General features: G+C 44.8%; 1 protein-coding gene across 2 annotated transcripts in view; it reads left to right on the top strand.

Moving 5' to 3' along the window:
* Positions 1–19,459, top strand: part of AFF2 (AF4/FMR2 family member 2) — a 310,627-nt gene that overhangs the window by 195,169 nt on the left and 95,999 nt on the right. For both annotated transcript variants that reach the window (XM_035725812.1, XM_035725811.1), the window contains one exon: positions 8,965–9,061. In XM_035725812.1, coding sequence (XP_035581705.1) covers positions 8,965–9,061 — 97 coding nt within the window. The remainder of the gene's footprint in view (positions 1–8,964; positions 9,062–19,459) is intronic.

The raw sequence follows: 19,459 nt of genomic DNA, 5'->3' as shown, positions 1-19,459 counted from the left end.
TAGATGGTCTTGGGTAAGTCCCTATTAATCTACGTGGATGACTCTCTTATTGCCCAGTATGACTCAAAGTTCGTTCAAGGTGACTTGGGTGGTCCTACTGAAGAGTACAATTTCAAATATCAAGATCCACACCTGAGATATTTTTTAGGGCAAAAGATTCTCTTTTCTCCTTTGGAATGATCTCACCATTTGATCTGAGATCCAGGTGGGTTCACTGGGCTATGGTCTTCTCTGGGGAAATCCACTCTTAGATGTTTTTACACACACACCCCTGAAAAATGATACAGTAGTGTTATGCTGTGTGTAACATGATTGAAAGCCATCTGAATTCTATTAGGCAGTTTGTCATTTGCATGATAACTTGAGTTCCCGCATCGGGAGAAAATTATATAACCCAGAGAAATATACCAAGAAGATGAAAATCAAATTCAAAATAATGACCATAGAGCAGAAAATAGGTATGGTGCTGAATTTATGTGATCAATTCTAAGGAAGTCCAAGGTTGAAGAGGTGCACTTGGATACAAGTCAATAGTCATATATATCAAGGCTCATGCTATTAGCTTTGGCTTATGTGTGCAGTATAGATATAAACCCAGAAAAAGGATATTTATTCTTTTCTCCTACTATTGCCTTTTATGTACTCAGGACTCTGCCCAAACTGACTGGTCAGCATTTCCTGATCTCCAAGAGACATATTATTTCATTCCCATTGCACAGGGGAGTAAACCGAGGTTCAGAGAGGTTACATAACCAAGATTTAGGTTCTCCAACTAAATTCTGTGCAATATCCATGGAGCCAGAATTACTCCCCAAAATAAGATTCGAGTAGCTGAGTTGTCTTCACACTGTGTTCCTCTAATCCCTGGGGCACTCCAGACGTTCCCCCCCCCCCCCGCCGCCCCAATCCTGGCTGTGACGGAAACAGCACTACCTTAATCTCTTTCATTTGGAGTTCCTTGTAAGATTTCACTGGGCAGAGGAAGGAGTCTTAAAGAGGTTTGAAAACCATTGGCTTAAAGCGGGGGTGCCGCAAACGTTTGTATGTAAAGGCTCAGGTAGTAAATATTCCAGGTGTTTTGGGCGGTGTGTTCTCTGTTACAACTACCGAACGCAGCCATCATAACAGCTCAAAAGCATAGCCAATATGCAAATGAATGGGAGTGGCCATGTTTCAGTACAGCTCTATATGGATAATGAAATTTAAATTCCATATAATTTTCATATGTCATGAGATATCATTCTTCTTTTGCTTTTGTTTTTCTCAGCTGTTTAAAAAGGTAAACACCATTCTTAACTCACGGGCAGTTTAAGAACCGAGGGAGGGCTGGTTTGGATCGAGGGCCCCAGTTTGCCAACCCCTGGACTATATGGTTCCTAAAGGAACCCCAGTTCTCTTGCTAAGGAGCCAGAATAACTTCACAGCGGGGTGCTCATTTAGGAAACCCTTACAGGCCATCAGTTACGGAAGACACTCCTCTGATCTGCATGCCCATGGCAGGGTGCACGATCTAATTTAGACCCAGGCTGTGGGCTCACTGGGTGGCACTGGGCTAGAGGGCCCCACCTGACGGGTCTTGGGAGATTTATCCCTCTACAATATAGTCGAGACTGGAGCCTGAGGGTGGGGGTGGGGTGGGGACGTGCTTCACAGTGTCCCCAGTTCAAACTGTTTTTCACCGCCATGGCCCCCAGACTGGGATTTTCCAGGATTCCCAGTGGGCTGGTCATGGAAGCAGACTTTTAAGCTAAAACCTCGAGAAAATTAAATGCAGCTTCTCCCAAGGAAAAAAAAAAAAAAACCTGAGCACCCTTACCTCAGGGAAACAGAATGAGTGCTTTGGAAAAATATCACTGCCTCTTCCTCATCGCCTGCCTTGCTTACCAACAAATGATTCAATGCTACAGAGACTGCATCACACTAGGTAGGAAAATATATAATTCCCTGAGTAATTCTAAACCAGTCATGTTTCGTTCCTCCCAGCCTACTTTATGAAGAGGAAGTGCCCTTTAAAGAGTCAGTAGGGCTAAGTTATTTTCTAGAAGAGGGCCCACAGTAAGATGGTTCCTAGTTTTTGTTTAGAGTCCCAAACCTGAGCGAATCAGCACCCCTTCTGTTTTGTCCTCTTCAGAATCACCTGCGCATTGCCAACCCTGCCACCGCACAATGTAGACAGCAGCTCTGGTTCTATCCCCAACACCATTCCAAGTCCAGGCTCCCAGTGTGGACTATGGAGAACAAGACTCAAGCTACTACATGGAAGCTCCAAGAAAGCATAGGGCAATTCCTAACCGGCAGAACTGTCTAACAGTTAAGAGCTTCTAAACGGTAGAAGGGCATGGCCTGCTACCCATCAGACAATGGCTTCTGGCCATGTGTTGGGATATTGTAGATATCTCCACTGGGTGACAAGGTGAAATAGATAAGGCTTCCAGGCACTTCCAACTGTAGTAGCCATGGTCTGCTGGGGTGTCGGTCACCAGCATTGCAGCTCTTTCCACGGATACTTGAAAGCTGGAATCCAGCCCGTATCAGGTGGTGCGCCTGACAAGCTGTCTGCCCAGAGGGGCGCCATTTTGTAATCACAAAAAGGCACAGTGTAGCTTTGCAACCTACACATTCAGGGCTCTGAAGGTTGCTTCTGAATAAGGATTCTGGATCAACTAATGGCCTCTGAAGCCATGCCTTTTGTAGAAAGTTTAGAGCCAGATGTGTATTGGAAATGCCTCCTGAGAGTGGCATACTCAAAGACAGGGTGCTCAAGGTGAGCACAGCTTCCAGTGTGGGCCATCTTTGGCTCATTTCTCTGGATCTGTAGGTCACTCCAGGGATAGGAGGAGCAACGTTATCAGGGCCACTCATTTCTTTTTAAACTCTCACTTGGAACTGTCTGTGTTTCGTCTTATGATAGGCTTTCAAATCTCCAGGGGATCTTAAGCAATCTGGGACGATCTCGGGAAACCTGAAACAGCCATGATGAGTTTAGAACATTCTTGAAGAGTAAACAAGCGCTGAAACTTTCCAAACTCCTTAAGGATCTCTGAACCATGCCTCATCGGGCATCCAGTGATGTTTTGCTATTTGATACCTCTGCCAGTCTTTGGGTCACCAGCAGAGTCTTTTGTGTTATTGTCCCAATCTGTAAAGCACTGTTTCTCAGGTAGTAATAATGACAGCAATAACAGTAATGACTGGGATGCCAACAGTAGCTACTTATATTGACTCCTCGGCAATCTGTATACACTTGCTTTTTCTGATCCTCCCCAAACTCTCCAAAGTAATGTATTATTGTTGCTCATTTTAACATGTGAGAAAACTGAGGTGCAAAGAGTTGGACTAACTAGTTCAAGAGAGCAAACCCAACTAAAGGCTCCATTTCCGTAGAACCTTCTATAATAATGTTCCAAGCCTTCTGTTTTGTCCTCTTCAGAATCACCTAAGCATTCCACTATGTGAAGTGACAGGGCCTATAGAGAGCGATCTTACGATTTTATGGTTATAACTTGCATAGGGCCTGTCACAGCATCGTGTCCTGGGTTGACCCAGTGCAAAGAGTCCTCTGAAGTCACCGGGTTCAGCTCAAGATCCAGAGAGTCAGGAGCAAAGAGTCCTCTGAAGGCACCGGGTTCAGCTCAAGGTCCAGAGAGTCAGGAGCAAAGAGTCCTCTGAAGTCACCGGGTTCAGCTCAAGGTCCAGAGAGTCAGGAACAGAGGCGACCCTGGGCTCGGCTCTCCCTTCTTTCCCCAGGGCCCCCACGGTCTTCTCTGTGCTCATGCTCTCTCATCTGCCCCAAATTTCATTATTTGAGTGTCTATCGGATCATCTCTTCAGGGCAAGGACTTGGTTTTGTTGACACAGGTTTTGGGACCATTTTACTTCTTAATAATATAGAAATTAACATTTCATTGGTGATTCGGGGTCTTTTCTGGTTCCATACAAATTTTGGGATTGTTTGTTCCAGCACTTTGAAAAATGCCATTGGTATTTTGATTGGGATGGCGTTCAAAGTATAGTTTGCTCTGGGCAGCATAGACTTTTAACAACATTTATTCTTCTGATCCGTGAGCACGGAATGTTTTTCCATCTTTTTGTGTCTTCTTCAATTTCCTTCATGAGTGTTCTGTAGTTTCTAGAGTATAGATCCTTTACCTCTTTGGTTAGGTTTATTCCGAGGTATCTTATGGTTCTTGGTGCTATCGAAAATGGAATCAATTCTCTAATTTCTCTTTCTACAGTTACATTGTAAGTGTATAAGAAAGCAACTGATTTCTGTGCATTGATTGTGTATCCTGCCACATTACTGAATTGCTGTATGAGTTCTAGTAATTTGGGGGAGGAGTCTTTTGGGTTTTCCATATAAAGTATCATGTCATCTGTGAAGAGAGAGAGTTTGACTTCTTTGCTAATGTGAATACCCTTTATTTCTTTTTGTCGTCTGATTGCTGTTGCTAAGGACTTCAGTACTATGTTGAACAATAGTGGCGAGAGTGGGCATCCTTGTCGTGTTCCTGATCTTAAGGGAAAGGCTCTCAGCTTTTCCCCACTGAGAATGTTATTCCCTGTGGGCTTCTCATAGACGATTTTTATGAAATTGAGGAATGTTCCCTCTATCCCTACACTCTGAAAAGTTTTAATCAGGAAATGATGCTGTATTTTGTCAAATGCTTTTTCTGCATCAATTGAGAGGACCATGTGGTTCTTGTCTCTTCTCTTGTTTATGTGTTCTATCACATTGATTGATGCCAAGATGCCCTTCAACAGACAAATGGATAGAGAAGATGTGGTCCATATACACAATGGAATATGACTCAGCCCTCGGAAAGGATGAATACCCAACTTTTACATCCACGTGGATGGGACTGGAGGAGATGATGCTCAGTGAAATAAGTCAAGCAGAGAAAGTCAATTACCATATGGTCTCACTTATTCGTGGAACGTAAGGAATAGCAGGGAGGACATCAGGAGAAGGAAGGGAGAAATGAAGTGGGGAGGATCAGAGGGAGAGACGAACCCTGGAGACTGTGGACTCTGAGAAAGAAACTGAGGGATGTAGAGGGGAGGGGGGTGGGGAGGATGGGTGAGCCCGGTGATGGGTGTTAAGGAGGGCACGTACTGCATGGAGCACTGGGTGTTATACGCGAATGATGAATCATAGAACACTACATCAAAAACAAATGATGTACTGTATGGTGACTCTAACGTAACATAATAAAAAGAAAATAAATAAACTTGCAGTCATGGGGGATACTACAGGTCTTAAAATAATAATGCTTATCTCATAGGGATGTAGCAAAGATTAAATGAGCTAAAAACATAAAAATATATAAATCAGTGCCTGCCTAATAAAGAGTAAATGTGGCACTTTTGTGATGACAAAATATATCGTATGTGTAAACTTATGTTCTCTTAAGGAAAGTTAGTACATTTCCATGTGAAAGAAGGAAGTGATTTTAAAGAGGTAAATAAATATTGGAGACAAAAAAATAATATAGAAATTATAAGTCATGCTAAAAATAAAAACCAGAGCGTTTTCACGCAAAGACGGGCACCGTGAACTACCAGATCCTGAACAAACATCTAAAGTCACTAAGGAGGCCTACTTTGTTCTGTTTTCATCTAACTGAAAAGCAGAAGAACAGTTGTCATTTTTTAAGACTACACACACAGGCATACATGTGAGCATGATTCTCTCACACTGTGGGATACCCAGTGTGTGATGAATTTGTCTATGGAGTTGTGACCTCATGAAAAGAACTTACCATTTTTCTGCCGAGACTACCTTTACTGCAGTGGGTGTGAACAGTGCTGCTATAATAATTAAATCCAAAATCTTTCATAATCCTCCTCTTTCCCCCGAGTAATGTTCAGTATTAGCTATGGGGGGAAATGCAAACAAGTACATGTATATTCAAGAATAAAGCTTAATAGGTCAGTGAAGGAGCAGAATGAAACACCTCCAGAGATAACAAAGGGTCCTAGTTACTTCTCGACTTGTGTTTACCAGGACTTGGATATATGCATCAAATTGGCCTTTATTACTAACCAAATCCATACCAAGCTTGTAGCACGGGGTGGGGGGGGCAGTGTTTAATGTCAGTCACTATGGAAATTGGTTGCCTATTTCCAAAATTGTACATTGGAAGGCCTTTCATTTCCGTGTTAGAATCACATAGAGTTGGTTGAAGAGTAAAATAACTGTTGAGTTCGAGTCAATGAATTCTGGCTCTGGATGTGCCAGTTCTCCCTGAAGAAGAGTAGCCTGAAGTCCACAAGCCCATTTCTGGGTTCAGCTTTGAGACTTTGTGAGACATTGCCTGAGTCACCATGGGGCACTGTGAGGCTTACCTTCAGATTGTTCAGCAAATGAAGATGAGAACAAAGTCTCACAAAGACTTTGCTTGTGATTACTTGCTAGGGGTGTTGATGGTATACATTGTTTCTAACTGTGATGACATATTTCCAAACCTACAATATCCTGCATTCATTTTGTGCTTTCATAAAGCATTTCACCTGCTTTAGTTGGTATTATGTTCACCACCACCACCACCCTGTGAGAGTTTAATTATTATCCCATTTAACAGATGAGGGACACAGATGAGGTTCAGAGATAGTAAATGACTTTCCCAAGATATCAGAGTTTGTGAATCTAAATATCTCGACTCCGTGTCAATATGTTTTGTGGGTTTTTTGTTGTTGCTGTTGATTTTACTTAATATGCCATCCTTTATAAATTATACCTTCTAGGAAGACATTATATACTCTCGAGTTCAAGCTGGAGATGGTCTGAGTTCCATGTTTGCCTCCATGATTTCCTAGCTGTGTGATCATGGGGAAGTTCCTTGCCTCTCTAAGCCTCAGTGTTTCAGTCAGGAACATACGGCTAATGATAACCACTCCTTCATAGAGTCCAAATTACAAGCTTCTGATCAAATACTTAGCACTTTCCATGACACATAAATGGATCTTCTGGATGGAAGGAATTGTTGATAATATGTTTTGCCCAATACTTCTGTGGAAATTAACACATAGACATTGCCTACCTGTATTGAGATACACACACACACACACACACACACACACACACACACACACACACACACACACACACACAAGGAAAATGAAACCCTTTATGCCCGGCATGGATAGTTTTAAAATATTTGAGTTCGGTAGCTTATGAGAATGATACAGTCTTCATTTGCCACAATGTGTCGTGAAGAATTATTTGTTCACAGACATCGGCCTCCAACTGCAAAAGAAATGGGAAGATACATTTTGTCTTACACTCAAAGATCTTCAAAACATCCATTAGTCTCATGAAGGACAGTCATAAATCCTGCAAGTTTAGTTTATCTGAAATCAACTCTAACAGCTGTCCTTCCCACCGGTCATTCTTTATTATCAGTCTTTGGTTTTCAGACCTCAGTGAACATTTCCCGGTCTTATGTTGGCTGAGCATGAAAGTGGGGGAGCTGTGCCTTCTTCGGAGACTTAAGAGTGGATACCCACGCTGACCCGAAACTCTTTCTAACATTTGAACATAACCTCTAAAACAATGTATTCCCTTGTTTATCAAATTAGAAGTTGCCTTTTGCCTTTCAACTTCCCTTCTGGAAAAAACACCCAGGTGGAAATCAGGGTATGGGAGTTTTAGGACTGGCTCTAGCTAGCTGTGTGATCTGGAGCAAAGCACTTGGCTTCTCTGAACCTTTCTTTCCTTGTCAGCAAGGCAAGGCTAGTGGACTGTATCATTTCTGGGAAGACAGAAGTGAATAAGTTGCAACTGCAGCCCACGCAGGAATGAGGGGCTGGTGCGGGGACACTCGGTGGAGAAGGCAATGCCGTGACCCAGCTGGAGCCGGGGTGGGGCAGAAGGAAGAGGTGTTCTTTTAGAGGTGGGGTTTTTTTCTCGAAAGCTTTTGTGGAGGAGGTGGGATGTGGCTGAGCTATGGAGGCAAAATAGGATTTTCAGAGTTGAAGAAGGAAAGTCTAGCCTGGGAGCTGAGCCTGATTTGTTGGAGCCTGGAAGCAAGAAAGAGCGAAGCATGCTCAGAAAAGGGTCATCCGTCCAGGGCGGCTGGGACCACCCCCATTTGAAGGCTGGGAACGAGGTCTAAAGTTGTATTTAACACATAGAAATATTCACACCAATTGGCCTTTGAAGGCTGTGTGTACCTGGAATTTTAAGATAGTAAGTCACTCTTCCTGCTGTGGCTCGAGTTTGGGGAGAGAGCGCGTGGCACCGTAGAAACAAGAGGCTCTGGGTGCCCCATAAACAATTCTGAAAGGGCTAGTTCATCGCCAAATTTCAGACCACTCGTATTTTTCAGGTACCTTGCCTTAGGAGAGAAAGATTTCTCATCCACATCAGGAGCTTACATCTCTAGGATCAAATTTTACAGGAAGCGATCGGTCATATATCCAAAGGTTAATGACTAGCCATTTCTCGCCCAGCTATTTTGTGGCCACAGAGCCCTCTGCACCGTGGCGGTGGAAGGTCACTGGGCCCTTTGCCTCTGTGGTCCAGACAGCCCCAGCAGGCTACGACAACAGCCTCCAGAGCTGGGGGCTGTTACCCTGCCCCAGTTCTTTCATCGGAGACTCAGAGCATCTTTTCCTGTAGAGATCCAGTGTCACGTTCCACTCCACAGTGATTGATCAGTACATTTATTACACTTTCAGTAGTAAAAATATATAGACTCCAGTCATCTCTGGAGATGCTGAAATAGTCCTTTTTTCCCCTTGATTTAGGGGAAGGTGGAGAGGGAAGATGTGTGTGGAGTATGACATAAATATAAGAGCTCAAATATCTAATTAGCTGAAAGAATCTTGGTTCCCTCTGCACCTTTGACAGAATTGCAGCTGTCAGATTGTAGCTCCAATATTTTATCCTCATTGCAAGATGTATCTGAGGATGATTTAGAAAAGACGCTTTCTAACACGAACACCACCGTGCTTTTTTTGTAGGATGCTTGAGGACGACCTGAAGCTGAGCAGTGATGAAGATGACCTTGAGCCTGTGAAGACCTTGGCCACTCACTGCACCGCCACTGAGCTCTACCAGGTAGGAAGAGCTTCATGCTTGGTTTGGGACCTAAGGGGAGGGAGCATAAAAGGCTGGAAGGGTTTTGCCATCCGCAAGCCTGCCCTCCGCTTCCTCTCTGGGCTGCAGAGAGAGCGGAAGAAGCAAAGCTAGGCACGGTGTTCCGGAACAGGTGTAATCAGCTCAGTTTCATTCAAGCTACAGTGATGAGGGGCTGAGCTCTTGAAAGCTGCTTTCACCCCCTGCCTCCGCTCCCTTGTCAAACACGCGTACGGGTCATCAGTAAGCAAGAGACTGTCGTTCCCTCCCTTGGACTAAGCGTTGTCTCGGGTGAGGTGTGACTTTCCTTTAGTGACTCGGAGGCGAGGCTTACCGCCCACGCTCATTAATTAATTAGGGCATAAATGGGAGTGCTGCGTTCCCCTCTCCCAGGTGCACCACCTGAGAGCAAGTGCTGAGAATCGGCACCCAGCATCCTGCAGCGTGCGCGGACCTGCAGGCGCAAGGCATTTGGCAAAAACTTGCTGCTGCCCCGTCCTCTTCTACTCTGCATTATAAGTATTTACAGCACTCACCCCCAAATGAGATAGCAGAAATGTGATTTCAGCATTCCCAGTGAGACTGGACTTGTTGGTTTGAAGAGGCCAAGTATCGCTTATGAACCGTGAGAACGGCAGGGAGGTGTGTGGTGTCAGCAGTGCGTGTGCGTTTTCTCTGTGACACAAGTGTCTCACGTGTGGGCTCCTCCGGGGTGTGTTTGTAACCTTGGAGGAGGAACACAGAAGGAGCGCCTTTTTTTAAAGCCAGTACCTGACCAAGTTCTTTTTACGGTGGAGTCTGCTATGTTAGGAAACTGAAAGCAGACCGTTTTAAGGAATGCTCATGCACTGGTACGCCAAGGTCATTATCAAATACAGAGTTTCAGGGGCGCCTGGGTGGCTCAGTCAGTTCAGTGTCTGCCTTTGGCCTTGGGTCGTGATCTCAGGGTCCTGGGATCAAGCCCCGTGTCGGGCTCCCTGCTCAATGGGAAGTCGGCTTCTCCCTCTGCTCCTAGTCCCCCAGCTTGTGCGCTCTCTCTCGCTCCTCTCAAACAAATAAATAAAATCTTTAAAAAAAAATACGGAATTCCATATTCACTAAAGGTGTTGTGAGGAGTCAGCAAAGAAAAGCTTGGGAAAAACTCTCTGGGCTCACCAACTCCATTTTCATATATAGTTGTTTGCCATACTGGAACTCCCACCATTTGGTGTAATTTTAAAAATAAAAAAAAAAAATACAATACAGTAAAATAAAATTGAGGTCGTTTGTAATGTTACGTGGCCAATGCCCGACTCGCCTTTACTTTCACCTCCTTATTCTGCTTGCGTTTTTGGCAAAATTTAACAGTTGCTTCTTTGCACTGTGGGGCCTTGTCAACAACAAGCCCCGTCGTCTCCCAGGGGCTCGCTGTGCCTGTCCTGGATGCACGCAGTCCCTCTCCTACATGAGTCATGGGCTTCAGAGTTGATGCAAAATGCACACTGAAATGCCAGTGTCGGTTATTCCTGCTTTCTGCATTTAATATGTGAGTGACGAGCACAGCGTTGGTAAATAAAACAAAACAAAACAAAAAAACCCTAGATCATTGATTTTGACAGATGCGACATTACTTTTTAATGGAAATGTTTAAAGCAGTAATCAGCAATAAGTGAAAGTACATTTTGCACATTGACTTCCTCTCTATGTGATTACATAAACACAATCTGCTTTTTTACCTTCTCAAGTTGTTTTATTCTGTATTTACCTGAAGGAGTGGCATTGGGTCCCTTGGCCCCAATCATCTGGGTTTTTAGGATGTGTGTTCGGTGACTTTGTCTCGGTCCTGAGACTGTCAGATAATCGTGGTTGGTGAGTTGACAGCTCTCCGCGGCGTGCCACCCTTAGCCCAGTCATGCCTTCATCAACCAAGCTTCTCATTTGAAGGGGAGGTTGAACTGAGAGATCCAAGGTAGGGCAGAATGACAACTCATTCCCCCTCGCTGGGCCCTGGAAGCAAGAAGGAGATGCAAGGTTATAAACATTTACAGATGAGCCCTCCTTAGAAAGTTTGAGGACTCGTGAAAAGGCAGGAAGGCTAAAGACCAAGAGAGAATGTTCATGCAGTAGCAGAAGGGACAGTGCCAAGCAGTGAGGCCTTTATGAGGCCTCACTTTTTTTTTTTTTTCTAAGAGGGGTGCATTGAAATTATTCTCCTTTTTTATCATTGTCGTTAAATTCATGTGACATAAAATTCACCATTTTAAAGGCGTACAGTTCAGTGGCATTTGGTACATTCCCAAGATTGTGCAGCCGTCACCAGTTCCAGAATATTTTCATCACCCCGGAAGGAAATCCCACACGCATTAGGCAGTGACTCCCCATTTCCCCTCCCTCAGCCCCTGACAACCACTAATCTGCTATCTGTCTCTATGGATTTGCCTATTTCACATAAATGAGTCGTGCAGTATGAGACCTTTTGTGACTGGCTTCTTTCACTTGCTGAAATGCTTTCTAGGTCCATCCATGTTGTAGCCTAGATCGTACTTCATTCCCTTTTTATGGCTGAATGATACTCCATCGTATGGATGGATATACTACCTTTTGTTTGTTCATCAGATGATGGACATGTTGATGTTTCCACCTTTTGGCTACTGCAGATAGTGCTGCTATGAGCATGGGTGTGTAAGTCTTTGTCCGAACACCTGTTTTCGTTTCTTTTGAATTGACTCTTTCAGGAGAGGTAACATAGTACTGCAGAGATAATATGGTACTCTTCTTTCATCTTGTGATTGGGACCCTCATACTGCCTGAAACACCAGGAGGAGTGCTGAGAGCTCCCATTTACGGAGCCACCCTTGTTCTGTGCCTGGTAGATATTAAGTTAGGTGCTCTGTCTTACTTGAACCTCACCAGTAAACCTTAGGTAGGTTTGGGTCTCCGGTCTGAGCAACAGAATTGCAGAGTGATTCTATTTGTGGTAGGATGATTGGAGGGAAAGCATAGAAACAAATGCATCAGTGCATTCAGTGTGGTATCCAAGGAGCCAGACCACACCATTCCTTTGAGCTGACATTATACTTAGAAACTTTCTCAGAACCCGGTGGCTACATTCATCCAGACCTAGTCCAGTAAAAAAAGCCATTAGCTTTTTGGAGACAGTCTCAAATCATCTCAACCATGATCACTGTATCTGAACTCACCTAAGGAGACCCGAATTGTCTAGGCTTAGTGAGAGTAGATACCAGTCTTTTCCAAAAGCTCCTTTTGGAAGACCTTACGCTAGAGCTTGCAACATAAAGGACTCCAAGAGAATGCATTTCCAATGCATGTGTGAAAATGAAACACAGGATCAAGACATGTCAGTTTCTACTATGGCATCTCAGTGTCAAGTCTCTCATAATCAGAACGACCTCCCCTCTCCCTACCCACCACTGGCTAGGCTGAGCAGGTCCTGTGCACAAACACCAACAGAGCAGTTAGGACGTGTTTAAATGCTAAGCATTATTCCTGCAAACAGGAAAATAGAGCATGAGACCGGAATGGGAGAATTATAATATAGAAATTAAAGATGGCAAATGGTCAGCCATGGAGACCAAAGGTTGTTTAAAAAAAAAAAAAAAAAAACATTTTTAACAGAAGCTTTTACCTTCTAGTGACTCTTTGAAGTCAGAGATACACAATCACGTGTACACATCGTTTCAGGGAAAAAGCGATAGTGATTGTACCCTGAAAATATCTGTTAGAAGTTGTGTGTTCTCTCCACAATCCCTGCTGCATTTTTGGCTTTCTAGGTTGGGACTGTTTGGGAAGCAGATAGGTCCGTGCTGCCTGCTAAGGTGGTGTGGCTTTGCTGACAGAGTGTAGGAAAGCAGAGTGAGAGTATACAGAAGTCGTCGGATAGACACAATTTGAATCTGGCTCTACCACTTACTGGATGACCTTGGGCCAAAGACCTAAGCCTCTCTAAAATGGAGGTAACACTAGCACCTCCTTTACTGGGTCATAGTGAGGACTTAGTGACTAAGTGAATGGATACAGGCGAGATCATTTGACACTCTGCTTAGCACAGAGTGTTTACCGCTTCACGCAGTGGTCAGCATCCTTGGCTTTCCCACTAGCGACGATCTAAAACGTCTCATATGCTTTTGGATGCTGGCTCCATTTCTTTGCCTTTCGTTGCAAGGAATAGGATGTTAAAGAGAGCTGCTGAGATCACTACCTGGCAGACCGTCAGTATGTGGCGAACCTGGCCGTGGGAATTATACGTGTAGTCGTGAAGAGCCTGGCTCTCAGAAGAGAGAACGAAAATGCCCTGAAAACCATAAACACTACACATATCCGTGGTTATTCTTCCTCGTGGCCCTTTTAAACATTGATTGGAAGTCCCCTCTTTTGGATCCATTGGTAGATCTTGCCCTTCATTTTGGCTTCGGTGACCATAGGCATCTGCTAGGGACAGGACGGAACATCCTAACTGCCCCCCCACAGAGGCATTCACTGGATGTGAACGACCTTTCTATCCCTCTGACCCCTGGCAAGTTTCAAACCAGAGGTCACAGGAAAAAAGGCCAGGTTGCCAATGACACTGCACCAAGTCTCTTCCGGGAAAATTACGTGGCTCTAAACAAGAGTTTCTCTTCAGAGGACTGAAGTGGGTGGACAGCTGAGTCACACCGTTCAATTATACTTCTTCCTTTCTCTCCTCCTGGCCTGGAGATGCTGTACTCACCATGGCTTTCTCTCAGAGCTTGCCCAGAATGGGAAATAATCCCTTGAAGTCAACGTTGGACATTGGAATATTTCAGAACAGGGTTTGAATGGGGTACAGTGTCCTGTACGTAGCGTACGAGTAAATATCCGTGTTGCAGGATGTTCCATTTTTCAAAGCTGGCTATCACTAACACAGTTGAGAGCTACACGATGTCCTTTAGCCAGCTGACTACAGTTTTACCTTCAGCCGGCTGCTCTGGGCATCACAAATCTAAAACCCCACCCTGGCCTTGCCCACACTATGCTTACTGCATGGCCATTTTCCAGCCAGGCCTCTGGGGCAGGCAGGGAGACGGTGGCGCGTCCACTGGCATTTGACTAGGGTGGCATGACCCAGTTGGCCAGGCTTCTGGAGAGCGCACACCTGCGGGGTCCTCTGCATGCCCTCACCTTATCCCACTGAGCCTGCAGTTTTCCTTGGGGTCAAATGTGTCTTCGTGTGCTTCTCGGGACTTAAAGGACCCCTGAAAATTAGGAGTTAAATCTGGAATCAATTTTCATTTACAGCTAAGAAGCAGTTATTCATGCTGTGCTTGCAGTTCAATAAAAGATCTAAAGATATAGACCTTGTGCTTCTCTTTCAATATAAGCAGCCTAATCAGTCTCAAATGTTTTCTTAACAAAGAAATTGTATTGACAGCTTTATTAAAATTGCTGTCTTTAAAGTTTTAAGCTATCCACAATTTGACCTATTCCAAAGACTTCTAGAATGTGTGGTGGCCAAACTCAAGAGCTCCCTCCTGCATATATCCGCAGAACCAGGTGAACGTCTGCTTAACGTTTCACCGACTGATGATCATGATGTTGGATTTGCGCAGCTCTGGGCACGTGGCCTTGTACTCTGCTGGCAGGACAGTCTGGGGGGCCCTGGGCTCTGAAGCCAGGCTGGATCTGAGCAGGGCTCTCTCGGGCCCGGCCACCTCACACTGACATCAGAAGCAGCAGACCTTTAGAAGTACAAAGGCTGTAAAGAAATGGGTATTGTTTGAAACCGCCTTTAGGGCATTTCAATATTAATTCCATCTTGTTATTAATGTGAATTAGACTGAAATATTAGAGGACTTCATTTAGCTCCATAGGAAGTTTAGAGAGTGAGCACGGTGACAGGAAATGTTTGGTCAGGGACCAGGCTCAACTCTGTAAGCTAGAGCTTAGAAACATATGTCGTTGCAAGTAGCCCCCATGTACCCCATTTTATTCAACCGGATCTTTTTTTATTTTTCTGCTTAAGGATCACGCTAGCACCCTTAGAGACGTGTGCTTCATTCAAAGCATTTTACCGGGCATGTGTGGCCTTTTCCACTGGGTGCTGGTGGCGGGGCTGCACCTCAAGTATGTTAACATATAGAGAAGAATCGTGTCTTCTTAGCTCTTGCCCTGCACTTCATACTTGTATTTTTTGGCTGAAGCTCACTCACATCTCACACACAGGTAGCTTGCTTTTCACCCAGGTTCTTGATTTTGGCTTTATATTTGATCCAGTTTCACTTGTTTGTTTTTATTATTGTTGGGCTAGCTCCCCGGCCAGGTCGTTCTGAGATCATTGCAGATGAGCTGAACTCCCTGGTAGCAGAAGATGCAAACATTCCGGCCGCTTTGGGGATATGGTCCTTATACCTGGGATGCCCGTTACACTTTCAAAACACAGTAGTCAGGTTAAACTCAAGCCCACATTCACGTTTAAAGTTTGCTAATGAGAACAATGCAATACATTTTGCTCCTGCTATTAGCCAGCTCTCTGGAAGCTGATGCGCTGTCGCGAACGCATTCGTTGTGACAACAGACACTCTTCCCCGCTATAATCGGTCCTCTTGTTTCAGCTACAGTTCTCCCTCATCATGCTGAACAAGTTGTTACCTCCCCGGGGTTTCTCTGCATTTCCATTTACTTTGTTATCAGCAGAAAGGCTGGGGAAGGCCCCCTTCAGTAATGACATCAATATGGCATACACAGCAAGAGAGGTCAGCCTGTCAGAGCTAGAGAAACAGCAGATGGATTAGGATGAAACCAGGTGCAAAATAACTTTGATAGAGTCTTTTAATGTAAACAGTTTATCTGTCATTGGCTTTCATTGAAATGCCCCACAAAATGGTAGAGTTTGGGCAGTTAAGCCTGCAGAGTGTAGCTGAATAAAACCCGTACGTTGTCATACAATTAGAGAATGAGAGGACATTTTAATTTATTCATTAAAGACAGGAAAGTAAATAGGATAACATATAAGGTTAATAGAATAACATTGGCCTTCATATTCCCAAGATTGTGTTTCCCATTTGGCTGTATTAGCATAGAGACTAGATTAATAGGAAACTGCTTAGGGCTTGTATGATGTGATTTTTAATATGCTCCAGGCAAGTCTGTGACTGTTTAGAAACCTGCGTGCTGATTTTTTTTTTTTCATTGTAATTAGCTCTCCTACTTTTAGTACCAAATATTTTGACTCATAATCTCCATAGATTGCCTTTTTATTGTAATCTCAATAAAATGCTTAGAGCCCACAGAGATGCAGAGAAGCACTGTGTTTTCGTGTGTGGTGCTTGTCACAACTGATGATGAGATACTGCCTAATGTCCACTACAGCTTATGAATGATCCATCTACGAGCATTCCAACTGCAAAGCCACTGGCCCGCAGCGAGTTAAAGTCAGACGTGGGTGAGGGTGTGCTGCGTGCCCTAAGAGCCAACTGGAAGCAAAAAATGGGTTTGACCCGTTATTTCAGAAAAGGGGATCCTCGTGTAGAGCAGGGATGAGCAAGGCGCCTATCTGTGAAGAAGGGGGCTGGGGCGGGGTAACAGTCACCTCTGGGAAGTGGGGATCACTAAGTTGACTTGAATTCAAGTTGCCCTTGTCACTGCCCACCCCCCCGCCGGGTTGGTCCCGTCTGCACTCTCACCACACCCTTTGCCTGGTCCAAGCATGTTCTTTTCTTAGGCCCCTTCGTCGCCCCAGTTTGGGTCCCAGATCCACGGTTGGCGCCTGGAGGTCCTGGCTCGGAGTCATTAGCCAACAAGCCCCAGGCAGCGTACCATGTGTACTGGAAGTTTATTGGAAGTTTCCAAGTCTTGAATTTAATCAGGGTTCTAGCATATACTAGAGCAATATGAACATCTCCGGTAAAAGCTGGGTAATAAAACACTGCCAGCCTGAAAATGTGAGATTTTGAAATGTATGTGCTGGCTTTGAAAACTATACTGCGGCTTTGGTTTAGGGCCCGAGAAGGCTTTACTCTGTTCCCCAAATATCTGCCATCTGCTGGAAAAGCTACCAGGCAGGCTACAAACACTCAGGATGTTGTCCTGAATGGGAAACAGAATCTATCTTATTCCTAAGCAGCTATGTATATGTGTACATATACATATATGTGTGTGTGTGTGTGTGTGCGCGCGTTTTCTATTTATTTAGTAAGAGCAAAGAGATTAGGCATTGTAAATACACAGAAGAGGTACCACATTTGAGATTAGATACCAATCTAAGATTAACTACTCAGAATTCAAGTAAATGGGCAGATAAAAGCAGCAGATGCTTCCAGAATGTATGGGATGGCATAGCCCATATTTCACAGAGTACCACACAGGATTCTCTGGAATATTAGAAACATTTATGAACTTGGTAATAAATCTTTATTGCTAATGGAGGTAGGCTCAGGTTCCATATTTATCCCTGAGTCATATATGTATATAGTCTGCAGAACTTGTGTCTGAATATAGAATACCAGACCTTAAAATGGCCATAGAGAGCCTCTATTCCAGCCGCCTCAAGTTGCCAATAAGGACACTGGGGCACAGAGACGTCAGTTGGTATTTGGTGTTGTGAGATAATAGAAAATGTATATTGATATATTGGTCTCTGTGCCTGGTTCCTGGCATGGGGTTCCTAAGACCCTTGCAATTTCCTAATTTGGTAAGAGCACTAGGAGCATCTTTTGTTCTGACATTTGGTCTTTGACCCCAGTTCCTGACACAGGGCATGAAATCCCTTGGAATTTCCTGGGTGATAGGAGTGTTCTAAGGAGGTGACTCTGCGTGGGCTCCTGGATGGGAGTTTTTCACCAGAAAGACCAAGTCATGATTAGAAGCTTGGAACTTTCAGCCCTGTTCCCCCACTCGCCCCTGCCACACACACACACACACACACACACACACGCGCGCGCGCGCGCACACACACTTCTCTGGAGAGGGGAGAAAGCCCGGAAACTGAATTAATAATTAATCATACCTATGTGAAGAAGCCTCCATAAAATCCCCATAGTATGGGGTTTGGAGAGTTTCCAGGTGGATGAACACATCCACGTTCCGGGAGGGTGATGAACCCCAAGTCCATGGGGACAGAAGCTCTGACACTTGGGACCCACCCAGACCTCGCCCTGTGTTATCTCTTCACCTGGCTGTCCATCTGTCTCTTCCATCGTGTCCTTTAACAAACTGGAAACATAAGTAAACTGTTGGCCCAAGTTCTGTGAGCCACTCCAGCCAATTAGTCGAACCTGAGGAGGGGGTTGTGGGAACCTCTGGTTTATAGGCGATTGGTTAGAATGAAAGGTGGCAGAAGTATTACGAGTGTGGTAACAGTGTGAGAGGAAAGGAGACTCACAGGCGGGAGACTAGTGGGTTTTCTTTTTTTTTTTTTTAAAGATTTGTATTTATTTATTTGACAGAGAGAGACACAGTGAGAGAGGGAACACAAGCAGGGGGAGTGGGAGAGGGAGAAGCAGGCTTCCCGCGGAGCAGGGAGCCCCATGCGGGGCTCGATCCCAGGACCCTGGGATCGTGACCTGAGCCAAAGGCAGCCGCTTAACCGACTGAGCCACCCAGGCGCCCCTCTAGTGGGTTTTCTAATGATGGATATGGTGTTGTTGCCCAGAGTATAACGTGCTCTAAAGAGACAGAAAGCCTGAATACATTAGGATGTTCATGCTAAGGATGCATCATCAGTATTCACTCCCATGTAGGTTGTAGAACAATTTTATACCATTGGGTACCTACTATGCCCTAAGAATACCCTTCCCGTTTTCCTGGTCACACGTGGTAAGGAGAGCATCTCTGTTAGGTATTGACTGTCTCCCACCACAAGACACATGTCATTTTGTGAGGGGGGGCGGTTATCTCTAGCACCAGAGGCAAGAGGGCGCAGATTGGCAGGCGGGAAGGAAATTGAATTTTCAAATCCATACACCCCAGGGGAACAGAGTAACCGAGTGCCTCTTACATTGGCCCTTCTATTGGGGAGAATAAGTAACTCCAGCCAGTGCTGAGATGCTGTGCCTGGTGTCTCCATATTTACTCCACTTAGAGAATGATTAACGTCAAGGAAGACTCTTATGAGTGAAACGTGCTTCTTCACCAAAGACCGTGCATTTTTCATTAAGTTACAACAGATCAAAACTTTAGTTATAAACCAAATCGCCAGTTGACACGTGGAACTTGCTAAAGACACTTGAAAAACTCCTACTGGTTAGCAGACTCCACACACGGGGCCAAGCAGACCTGCTGGGATGGTGGGGTGGGTGAAGCTGATTAGGAATTCAGTGAGCGGTGGGAAGCCATGAAGGACTCCAAGAAAGTCCGGATGAAAGTGGAGCATCAAAGGGGGGGGAGAACGGGGAGACCGGCAGAGCGGCGAAGGGGCAGTGGCCA

This window comes from Zalophus californianus, chromosome X (genome assembly GCF_009762305.2).
Source record: "Zalophus californianus isolate mZalCal1 chromosome X, mZalCal1.pri.v2, whole genome shotgun sequence".
Lineage (NCBI taxonomy): Eukaryota > Metazoa > Chordata > Mammalia > Carnivora > Otariidae > Zalophus > Zalophus californianus.
The sequence above is the reverse complement of the archived record's forward strand: the minus strand, read 5'-3'. Positions and strand labels throughout refer to the sequence as shown.